At 39.6% G+C, this 12,129-nt stretch overlaps 1 protein-coding gene across 1 annotated transcript in view; it reads right to left on the bottom strand.

The window, feature by feature from the left end:
- The window catches only part of LOC138747493 (phosphatidylinositol N-acetylglucosaminyltransferase subunit A-like), a 33,130-nt gene extending 29,452 nt beyond the window's left edge, over positions 1 to 3,678 (bottom strand). The window contains exons 1-2 of the mRNA XM_069906759.1: positions 2,979 to 3,678; positions 880 to 1,012 (exon numbers count right to left, since the gene is read on the bottom strand). Coding sequence (XP_069762860.1) covers positions 880 to 1,012; positions 2,979 to 3,582 — 737 coding nt within the window. The 5' untranslated portion in view covers positions 3,583 to 3,678. The remainder of the gene's footprint in view (positions 1 to 879; positions 1,013 to 2,978) is intronic.
- Positions 3,679 to 12,129: the final 8,451 nt, after the last annotated feature.

The raw sequence follows: 12,129 nt of genomic DNA, 5'->3' as shown, positions 1-12,129 counted from the left end.
AACTCGAGTCAGGACAGGTACCGCGGCCACACAGACCACTCTTACCAGGACTATAATATCGATGGAGCAATTGTTTGCGCTGGATTCCCATTCACTCTGGAATGGCAGGAAGTCCCTGTAAATGAATTTGATTTGGCTGTAATATTAACATGCTACTAGCCCAGTTTGCTCATTCACATGATTAATCTTGTTAATTTGCTTTTTCCACGTGGCTTTCTGTGAATTTAGAAATCCAAAATAGCGGGGTGGCGTGGCAAGATGGTGAAGAGTCTAGACGTGTAATCTCGACCTCTCTGGCCGAACTTTTAAGAAATCCAAAATAGCTCTGGAGAGTGGCATCTGTTTTGCAAAACTAAGATTTTCACTGTATCTCAGCATGTGACAATCAACAAAAATAACTACTGTTAAATAACTCGTGGTGTTATCTTATGACAAAGATGGTCATGAGGTTCATTGTATTCTAGCTTCATATAATCTTCCCAGCAGCTGCACTTTAATTACTGTGAAAATGTGCTGATACTTGCTGCCTTTCTCATTCTTTCAGTCACAGACCATCTCTTCAACTTCTTGTAATGAGGATCTTTTTACAGCCATCTAATGCATGACCTAATACTTTTGGCAAAGTACAAGTGAGCAAACCTTGCAGTCATTTCTTTTCTTGTAACCACTCCTTGGTCAGAATACATCCTCCCTTCAGAGGATACTGCTGCTGTAAAAGGGTTAATGTTTCAATTACCAATCAAGCCCACAGTAAATGAGCTGCTTGCAGTACTGGCTATTTGAATATTGTTTCTAAGTTAATCCAATATTTGGATTTGAGACCAGTAATACTACTGTTCTTATCAGACAAGACAAGGAAGTCTGGTAATGTCTCATTACCTGTCATGCAGCTGGTACTTTTCCCGAACTTCTTCCAATACTATTCGCTTAGGTCCTTCACCTCCAATAACAAAGTGTAAATCTGGATGCTTAAGGCACAATTCAGGAATTATCCCAGCAAGTAAATCAATTCCTAAATGTTTGCAAACAAATGTTAATATTAGTACTAAAAAAATCTGAAGCTCAAAGCTACCTGGTACAAAATGACCTGGTATGTTTTCTTATAACAGGTCATCCAAGATTCTCCAAAACACAAAATTCATAATTTGTTTTTCTTCTGAAATTTCAAGCATGCAAAAGAAATAAAACAAGATTATTTTGTACACACTACAAACCTGTGAACAAGTGTATTTTGATTCAATGTTACATTTAGATGGAAATTTTAAGTTACATTTAAATATACCCAAGAACGACATAGGAGGGTAATCAAAAATGATTACTAAGCTAAAATTGAAGGGGTTATATACTGTACTGTTTTGCTGGAGAGCATTTCCTTTATCTTCAATCTTTAAAATTAGTTGTAGAAAAGGAGTGGTTATGTAAAAATAGAAAATGATGAAGACTTTCAATCAGGTGGCATCCATGCCAAGTCAGAAGCCCTTTTCACACTGGCATCCCAGTTAATTGGCTGTTCAGTTTCCCGGTTAAAGAAGCAGTTTTTGCTGTTCACACTGGTCCACTTTTAACCAGGACACTACCTACTTTTACACTGACTCCAAGTCATCCAGGGGATAGGAGTCTACCTTCAACATTTTTGTCCCAGGTACAACTGGGCTTCAGCTGACGCCGGGGATGTGAGTAGGGGTCGAGGCCATCAATCCCCGGTGTGTGCCGACTGGTTCACTTTCACACTGGACCCTTAACCAGTAGATTGGCCATCAATTCCTGGGACAAGGTGCCAGTGTGAAAGGGGCTACTGAGTTAACATTTCATGCCAATGACCATTATTCTTCACAAATAACAGTTTTCGCTTCTATTTTTATTTCAGGTGTTCAACATCGGCTACTTTCTGTTTCTCAATGATAAAAGGGGACCACTTCATCTTGTTGCTTCTACTCCATTCTTACTGCATGGAAATTAACCATCTTATGACTTATTTGTTCACCTTTCATGGAAATTGATATCCTGGAAAAAGATAATGCTTACTGCACCTCCTGAACATGAATTTTCACATAAAATGGGAAACAAGGTGGTTTATCTAATAGCCCTTGGGTGTTATCTGTGTGGAATTTGCACATTCTCCTTCTGACTGTAAGTTTTCTCCAACTGCTCTGATATCCTAAAGATATGCTTGTGGGTAAGTTAATTGGGCTCTATAAATTGTCCTTCGTATGAAGGTGTTAGAATTTGGGGGGGGGGGGGAAGAGCAGGAATTGATATAATCTAAAAATATAGGATTAATGTCAATGAATGTAAATAGATGGTTGCCCAATGGGCCTGATCCAATATACCTTTCGAGCACTTGAAATCTTCTTTAGGAATCCCCTTTGTTCTCAAGAGATGATTAGATTTTAAATTACAAATTTGACACTTTGTCCTTTTATAAAACCCATTGAGATTTTGCTCTTTGACACTGCATTCATCCCAATCCAGGAGAGCAAGTGCTCCAGAGCAATAGTGAGAGTGTGCTGAACTGTCAACATTCAACTTTTGGATGACACACGGAAGTCTGGATCATCACTTTGATGTAAGATTCCACAAAGACCTGGGGTGTATCCGACATCATTATCAAAGGTAAATGCTCCAATATTGTCACGTAATAAATACCCTGAGAATGTGACATACATGAAATTCAACTTTTGTGGCCACTTTGCCTTGTGCCCCTCACAGAAAATGAGGCCCAGTAATCATGTCACCCTTGTGGAAGCTTGCTGTGCATCAACCTAACATTTACATTTCAAAAGCATTTCCCTCTGGGCAAACTGCAGCAGATCACTTGTTCTCAAAGATCTTGCTCACTTCAGATTCTAGAGCCTGCAGTTGTTGTGTTTCTCGAAGGAAAAGATGGATTTCGTTTGGTGCCCAACCAGCAGGTCAAGCCGAGGGTCAGACGGGCCGCGCAGCTGCAGGAGTTGCCCACAAGCCCGCCCCAGCGGTACCTTTGCGATAGACCAGCCGGCTGACCACCACCACGGTGACCGTGCCCGGCTCGGCCCGGCCGGGAATGAAGTCGGTGGGATCCACGGCGTTGGGGATGACCGAGACGCCGTCCGGACTGAGGGCGGCCCGCAGCACGGTGTTCTCCTTGCTGGTGTACGAGACGCAGACGACGTGGTTGGTGTGGCACAGGGACAGGGTGAGCAGCTTGTTGGTCAGCACCGAGCTCAGATCGGCGAAGCCGAACAGCGAGTGATCGGTGAAGACGGTGCGCAGGCCCAGGGCGCGCGCGTGCCACAGCGCGTCGTGCGCCATGGCCGAGAAGGAGCTGTGCGCGTGCACCACCTCGACGCGCTCGCGCACCAGCACGCAGCGCACGAGCGGCAGGCTGTGGAAGAGCGTCGTGGCCGTCGACTGGTTGTACATGAGGCGCAGCGGCAGGTAGTAGACTTTGAGGCCGTGCGTCAGGTAGCGCACGCCGCGCCGCTCGCCGTAGGCGTGGCTCAGCACGATCACCTTGTGGCCCCGCTCGATCAGGCACTGCGACAGCTGATAGATGTGGCTCTCTACCCCGCCCATGTTAGGGTAGAAGAAGTCCGACACCATGCACACTCGGTGCTTGCGCCCGGGCGCCGGAGAGACCGCGCTGCCCGCCAGCCTGCCTGCCTTCGCTTCACTGTTCCAGCAGAGCGCGGCCGGAAGTGGTGCGGAGAGCCTGGCCCGAGCACGTGACCGGACTCAAGAGGGCGGGAGGAAGAGGTGGGGGGCTGGAAGAAGCTCTGGTGCCACCAACCCGACAGCTGGAGCAGCCGATCCCCGGGGTCTCCACTCCGGCCCACTGCCGACCAGACACGGAAGGAGCAGCAAACACTGATACTGCAGGGACTCAGCAGAGTAAGTCGACCTCATTTATTGTCACTGTGACAGATTATGTTGTATTTTATATAGATATGTTTTAAGGGAGATAAATTGTGGCAGGTTTTTTTTAGTGTGGGTCACAAACAGAAACAAACACTTCACAACACAGATCTCATTTAAAATGCCAGAGCTCTGCTCAAGCTGGACAGTCCAGGCTCCCAGTGCTTTTACAAAAACTTCAAAGAGTCCCTATAGAGACTTCACAAGTGGACATGGTGTGGAGTAATGGATTTTTGTTTTGGAAAACAACAGCTGAACGGACTCAGAAGATTGGGTCCGGTGCTGGAGTCTGTCTGAATGCAGTTGGCTGTTCTGAGAGGGACATGTGGTTTTCTCTGAGTGAGTGAGAGAGAATTCAGTTTTGCACTGCTACAGTTCAGCAGCTGGGACTGGAACAGGACAAGCTGGAAAGCTTGTGGAAAAACCCCATTTTGAAGATGGGTTGTGAATGTGGCCCTTGTGGTCCACATGAGAGTAGAGGACTGACTGTATCATGTTTCACTTGAAATTAGGGAAACAAAAAGGGACTGACCTGAAAGAAAGAGGTTATCATCTGGAGAACCCTGAAGGGGCAAGTTTCTTCAGCAAGACACTGACATGGCTGATTGGAAGGAATCAGTTTGTGTCCACAGAGCAACAAATCTCTCTCTGATAACAGACAAGAACCTTCCTGAGCAGTAACCATTTACCCTTCAAGCACTAAAGCCTGGTGAACTTCATAAATGTTGAATTCTGTGCATAGTATAATAGTAATAAGTTAAAGTTTGGTCCTGTTTTTATGTTTTAAAAAAAAATTAAAAGGGCAATGAGTCAACATCTAGAGTTTAAGTGACCACTTGTTTTGGTGAATTTTTATTGCTGCTGGGTTTTGGGGTCCTCTGGGCCAATAACATTACATGACATCCCTGAGATTCTTTTTCCTGCAGGTGAGGCAGAATCACCACTTATTGGTGGTCCCAAAAAAATACATAGTGTACACATGAAAACAAATTTAAAGAAATGTAAACAAACTGACTCCAATACAGAGGGAAATTCAATGAAATGCAAAAGTAAGAGTCCTTAAATGAGTCCCTGATTGAGGATGTTGTTGAGGAGTCTGATGGTGGAGGGATTGAAGCTGTTACTGAACCTGGTGGCGCGAGTCTTGTGGCACTATATTGCTTTCCTGACGACAGCAGTGAGAACAGCGTGTGCAGGGTGGTGTGGGTCTTTGATGATTGCTGCTGCTCTCTGATGGCAGCACTCCCTGGAGATGTCTTTGATGGTGGGGAGGGTTTTACCTGTGATGGCCTGGGCTGTATCCACTACCTTTTGCAGACCATGATGCAACCAGTCAGTACTTTCCACCACACATCTGTAGAAATTTGCCAGGGTTTCTGATGTCATACCAAATTTCTGCAAACTCCTGAAAAATTAGAGGTGTTGATGTGTTTTCTTCACGATGCCATTAGTGTGTTGGTTCCAGGAAAGATCCTCTGAGATAGTAACTTTCAAGAACTTAATACTCTCCCTCTCCACCTCTGATTTCCCCCAGTGATCACTGAATTGTGCACCACTGGTTTTCCCTTCCTGAAGTCAACAATAAGCTGTTTGGTTTTGGTGGTACTGAGTGTGAGATTGTTGATGCACCATTCAGCCAAGTTTTCAATCTCCCTCCTGTATGTTGACTCATCGCCCTTTTTTATACAACCCACGACCGTGAGCAACATCCCTGGATAGAAATATTAAATGTTCCATGCCCCTTTCTAAAAGCATTCACTCACAATTTCTGCCAATGGATGTTGTCTGACACTAAGTTCCTTGTTTACTAAACTAAACATAGGGTTGGAAATAGAGGTAAATAAAATCTGTAGATGCTAGAGTCTAGCACAACACAAAAGTGCTGGAGAAAATCAGCAGGGCGCATAACCTCCATTGGAGGCAAAATATAGACGACGTTTCGGCCTGAGGACTTCATCAGGAGTGAAAATTGCTTTTACAACTTTGCAAAGCACCTCCCATCAGTCATTCATGGAACCACTTCCTGATGCTACTATAATTGTCCACACCTCCCCACCCCTATTGACCTGCCTCTCTGGCCTCCTGCATAATACAAGGAGCCACAATAGAACCTTGAGTAACACCTCATTTGCTGTTTGGGAACATTGTAGCCCACAGGACTGTAAAAATCAGACCTTTTTTTTGTACCCTTTTTATGCTGTTGTCATACCCATCACACTCAGCAAGTCCAAATTTTCTGCATGTAGATGCCACAGTTAAGCATAGGAGACTGAACAATGGTTTGGGACTCCAGATCCAGTGTGCCAAGTAACAAGACAAAGATCTTTATACACAGCATCAAACAAGTATGTAGCTGGTCTTGTATGTTATCTTTAGCAGTTAGCAGTACATCAATTCATTGTCTAGGTGTCTTGACTTTATTGTTAGCATGTTTAACATATTGGTTAGCGCAACACTGTTAACAGCACCAGCAACCAAGGTTCGAATTCAGCATTGTATGTAAGGAGTTTTTACATTCTCCCTGTGTCTGCATGGGATTCCTCCAGGTGCTCCAGTGTCCTCCCTTAGTTCAATAACATACTGGAGTTGTAAGTCAATTGGGTGGCACAGGTTTATGGGCTGGAAGGACCTGTTTCCCTGTGTATGTCTAAATTTAAACTGATACAGTATATCCCTTTCTGGAATGTCCAAACAATACTTACGAGCATAACAATTAAATGTGATTTATTTTAACATAGCTTAATGCTTAACTTCACAGGATTAATAAGCCTTGCCATTTCTGCAGTAAGGCATTCTTTTACGATATTGGCTGTTTCTTTCCCTCCATTTGTACAACTTTATTTCCTGAGCTTGTCCCAAAATCCTGATATTAGAAACACAAAGAATGTATCACCTTCTTTGCTATCTTCTTTGAAAGGTGTCACCAAGGTTCTGATTAACACATTTGAATTGGCCTTCCACGATCAACCCTATCTTAAACACCCTACATTCTCTGTAGCTTAAAACCATTCTTTTTTTTTGTTTTCTCTTTCCCAAACAAGAAAGAGTCTTGGGTATGAAACATTAATTCTTTTTCTCTTTCCATCAATGCTCTCAAATCTATTGTTTCCAACATTTTCTGTATTCGTTTCAGATTTTCAGCATTTGCCATTTTTTAATACTGTATTTTTATTTTACAGACTCGTGCATTTCAAACAGCATAGGAGAGCATTCATCTCCTTTGACGTATAATAAATCAACAAACACCTACTAGTAATAAAATAAAACACAACAGAATAACAATGGTTACAATCCGGTCACAGAAATAATCCAAAGATAACAAGCAAAGAAGATACGGGAACAACCTAAAGTACACAGGAAAAAAAAACAAAAGGAGACAATGCAAAAAAAAAACAAACATGGAGGCATGTTGACCAGGTCAATCCTGGCATTCCAAGATTGGTGTGAACTTCCCATTTACCGCACCTTTTAAAGAAAGAATTCCAATGTTCCACAAATACAGTTACCACACTTCAACATATGTGCCATACTTCTTCCTCAGATTGTTGGTGACAGCTCTGCATCTCCATTCTCCAACATGTTGTGTTCATCTGGGAGTTAGACATCCAGGTAACCGTTATACATTTTCTGGCCACAGCCAAGGTGACCTTTACAAACTGAATTTGATATCTGGACAATCTCAAACTCATGTCCATGATGGTCCCCAGCAGGAACAGCTCTGGGTTCTGCGGAAAGTCAACCCCTGTGATTGTTCCCAAAATAACCCCTAGATCTACCCAAAAGGGTCTCACCTTGGTGCATAGCCAGGTTGAATGTTCAAAGGTTCCTGTCTCTACGCCACATCTAAAGCACAATTCTAAAATTTCTGATTTTATAGTGTAAGATGCAGCTGGTGCAAGAAATTGTGCTGCACCAGTTTATGTCTGGCTTTAATATCTACTGTCACGTTGTCCCGACATAAGTCAGAATTATTGTTCCTAAGTCTGACTTCCAACTTTGCCTTTTTTTTAAGCATTTTATTTAAGATTTTTAAAACCACATCCATACATACTTTATTTTTTTTATATACCTTTATTGAATATGTATGTATGTGTATATATAAACCTCATCCCTCTCATCAACGCTAGGCTAAATATAGAAAGAAATGAAGAAAGGAAAAAGAAACTAGGAGAATGCTAAAAAGAATTATTATTCTCAATACAAACAATGATGGAGTTAAGAGTTACCAATGCGACAGACCTTCAAAAGTCCCTCACACCTTCAAACCAATCTACTATAAATATCGGCTCCATATTTTCAATAAAAAAATGATATTATGTAAATTGTTATTTTCTTAAGTGGAATACAAGTACGCAATTCAGAATGCCACCTCTCCATTCCCTAAAAGCATATCTGATTTCCAAATAATAGCTATGCACTTCCTAGAAACAGCTAAAGCCAATCGTAAAAATTCAATTTGATACATTGTTAATTGTAATTTAAAACTAACCACTTTACTATTACCCAACAGAAATAGCATCAGATCCTGTGGGAGTTTTTTTCCAAATTTTTTTTTAACCATTAACCATAAAGGCTTTACTTTAGAACACTTCCAAGTAGAATGAAAAAAGGAACCAACTTCCTAATCACATCTAAAACATAAATCTAACAATGTTGGATTCAACTTTTTACATTTTTTGTGGAGTTAAATATAATTGATGTAAAAATAATTATATTATAATTATAATGTTCATCATATTTTCTTTACATAATTGGTTCCAATCATTTGTATCTATTCATCTATTTAAATCAACCTCCCATCTTAATCTTGATTTGTGGATTCCTAACTTGAGAGCAAGTTTTTGAAGTAATCTGTACATTTCTGAAATAAACTTATTTGTACCCCTTTCACATATCAATGTTTCTAATTCTTTCTGCCTAGGTAATATCAAATTATAACCTAACTTGTCAACCAAGTTAATCTGATAGTAACAAAAAATGTATTATTTGGGACTTTAAAGTTTTCTTTCATTCGTTGAAAAGTAATAAATTTGCTCACTTTAAAGCAATCATCTACTCTCTTAATTCCCATTTGATTCCAAATGTTCAAAAATGGATTATTCATAGAAAAAAGAAAAAGTCTATTTTGATACAAAGGCATTTTTCAGGAAATCAAAGCTTTTTGACCTATTTAATAATTTATTTTCTATAATTGGATCAAATGTCTCAGAATAGGTGTATCTCTAATTCTTGTTAACAATTTTGAATTCCATCTATAAAGTCCTGCATAGAATCTTCTCCTATTTTACTCAATTCTATTTTAACCCAAGTTGAGAGTTTATCTAAATCAAACATCCCATTGATAAATTTGAGTTGAGCTGCTCTATAATAATTCTTAAAATGGGGAAGTTGCAAAAACCTTTTAATTCAAATTTACAAGTCACTTTTTCCAAATGAACACTTGCCATCTTTCTTTTCCACAAAAACTGCCCAATACTCAAATTTAAATCCTTAACATTTTTTTGAGGCACCCAACAAGGAATTTGTCTAAAATAGATATTGAACCCTTGGAAAAATATTCATTTTAATACAATTCACTCTACTTACTATTTAAATCATTTTAAATTTTATTAAGTAAAGGTAAACAATTCAATCTACATAAATTATTTAAATCATAATCAACTTTAATCTCTAGATATTTAATTCCATCATCTGACCACTTAAATCTAGCAAATTCCCTACGCTGAGTATAATCCCCTTTAACCAAGGGCATAATTTCACTTTTGTCCCAATTAACCTTATAACCCGATATTTCACCATATTCTTCTAATTGTATATAATTGTGCAAAGAATTTATAGAATCTGTAATATAAACCAAAGCATCATCACCAAATAAATTAATCTTGTATTCCTCTTGACTAACTTTTATATCCTTAATATTAGAATCTTATCTTATTCAATTGCTAAAACAAACAAGGCAGGAGATAAAGGATATCTTTGTCTACTTGATCGAGACAATGGAAAAGCAGAAGAAAAATGTCCGTTAGTCACAACTTTAGCAGAAGGATTTTTATAAAAAGTTTTAACCCAGTTAATAAATGTAGATCCAATTCCAAATTTTCCTAACACTTGAAATAAATAATTTAAGGCCTTCTCAGCATCTAAAGTTATTGCTATCATTAAATCACCCATCTTTTGAGATGTATGTAATAAACTAATCAATCTGGCAACATTATCAGCCGAATGACATTTTTAAACAAAACCAGTTTGATCTATATGAATTAAATTTGATAAATATCTAGCCATTATATTTGCCAAAACCTTTGCTATAATTTTATAATTGTAACAACCATGCAGTTAGATGGGCTGAATTTCTCCCCAGTCCGATTCAAAATGGCGTGGGTCCCCTTCACTCGCGAGGAGAAGTCTACAGATGATGCCACGTGTTGCCCAGGAGAACTCCCTGCTTCCAGGTGGCACATTGCTCTCCAGTGAGTGACGCCATGCCATGCTAATATCACTTCTGGAAGCCGGCGCACACATCGCCGGAAGTGGGTGTTCCCCTGCGCTCAGTGCGAGGAATCCAAATGGTTCACCCTCACACCATGTGGATGTCTCTTTATTCCTTAACGCTGACATAGCAGATGCTACAGTGGTGACCCCAATGATTCCAATGTTTTTGGAACCCAACTCGAATACGACAGGGTTACCACTACAGTCGCAACAGCTGTGACCAACATGGAGGGCATGCATTTGCCATCCATCTGGACGAGCCAGCCCAGGAATTGGATGCAACTTGTGGAGTCACAGTTCCACATCAGATGCATTGTCTCAGAGGACACCAAGTTCTGGCACGTCGTCAGCACCTTGGGTGTCACCACCACAGCCAAAGTAAGCTCCATTATGGAGAATCCTCCCATGGAGCACAAGTATAAGGAATTCCAATGGTTACTCTTGGATTCCCTGGAACTCAGCTGGTGTGAGTGCACCGTTCGTATCCTAAATATGCAGGGCCAGGGTGATAGGAACCCCTCTGAACTCATGCACGAAATGGTGGACCTAGCGGATGGACACACAGACTGCTTCCTCTTCAACGCCCTGTGTCTTTCCAAGCTGCCAGTGCACATTGCCTTGGCAGTTTCTGACATGGATTTCAGGACCCCACACCTGGTAGTCAAGGAGGCAGACAGACTTTTTGCAAATAATAAAGTGAGTTACTGGTTCACCCTCTTTATTCCATAGAGCTGCCATAGAAGACGCTACATAATCAACATTTGATAAAGATATGGCCTATATGATTCAGTTTTCAATAAATCTTCCTTTCTTTGGTATCACAGTATATAATTGCATTTGAAAAAGATTCCAGTAGAGAATGAGTTTCCATTCCTGTTTCAACACCTCCATAAAAGGAGGTATGAATAAATATTTACATTTCTTATAAAATTCAGGTGGCAAACCATCCTTCCCTGGCGACTTACCACTTTGCAAAGAATTAAGAGCCTCAATACTTTTTCTTATCATAAATGAAGCATCTAAATCTTTCCAATCCAAAACAGGTAAACTAATCTTAGACAAAAATTTATTAATTTAACTTCATCAGTATCAAACTGAGATCTATACAAATTAAAATAATAATCTTTTGAAGAATCATTTATTTCTTGAGGTTTATAAGTAATCTGAGAATTTTTTAAATAGCATTAATTGTTCATGAAGTTTGTTATGTTTTGATTTGCCAAGCCAAATGTTTGTGTGCTCTTTCCCTAATTTATAATTATTTTTTCAGTTCTATAAGTCTGTATAGAATTATAATAAAATTTCTTCCTTTTTTCTTAGAAACCTTTCTCTGCAAATCTTTTTGTCAATTTTTATCTTTCTCCAGACAATCTAATTCTTCAACATAATCCTTCTTAATTTTCATTGAATAACTTATTATCTGACCTTTTAAATAAGCTTTCAAATAATTCCATAAAATAAATTCATTATCTACAGAATTAGAATTAATTTCTAAAAATTCTTGAATTTGTTTTCTTATAAATTCACAAAATTCAACAATGTAGAGTTAAATCTCCATCTATAAAAGTTTTTCCTTTTCAGAAATTATATATGACATCAAAAGTGGTGAATGATCTGATAAAATCCAAGCTTTATATTCTGACATTAAAAACATATCTATTCTCGAGTAAGAGTCATACCTATAAGAATAAAAACAATAATCCCTTTCCTTCAGATTTAACCTTTCCAAACATCTATCAAATT

This window comes from Narcine bancroftii, chromosome 12, assembly GCF_036971445.1.
Source record: "Narcine bancroftii isolate sNarBan1 chromosome 12, sNarBan1.hap1, whole genome shotgun sequence".
Taxonomy (NCBI): Eukaryota; Metazoa; Chordata; class Chondrichthyes; order Torpediniformes; family Narcinidae; genus Narcine; species Narcine bancroftii.
This window is presented reverse-complemented; position numbering and strand designations above follow the sequence as displayed.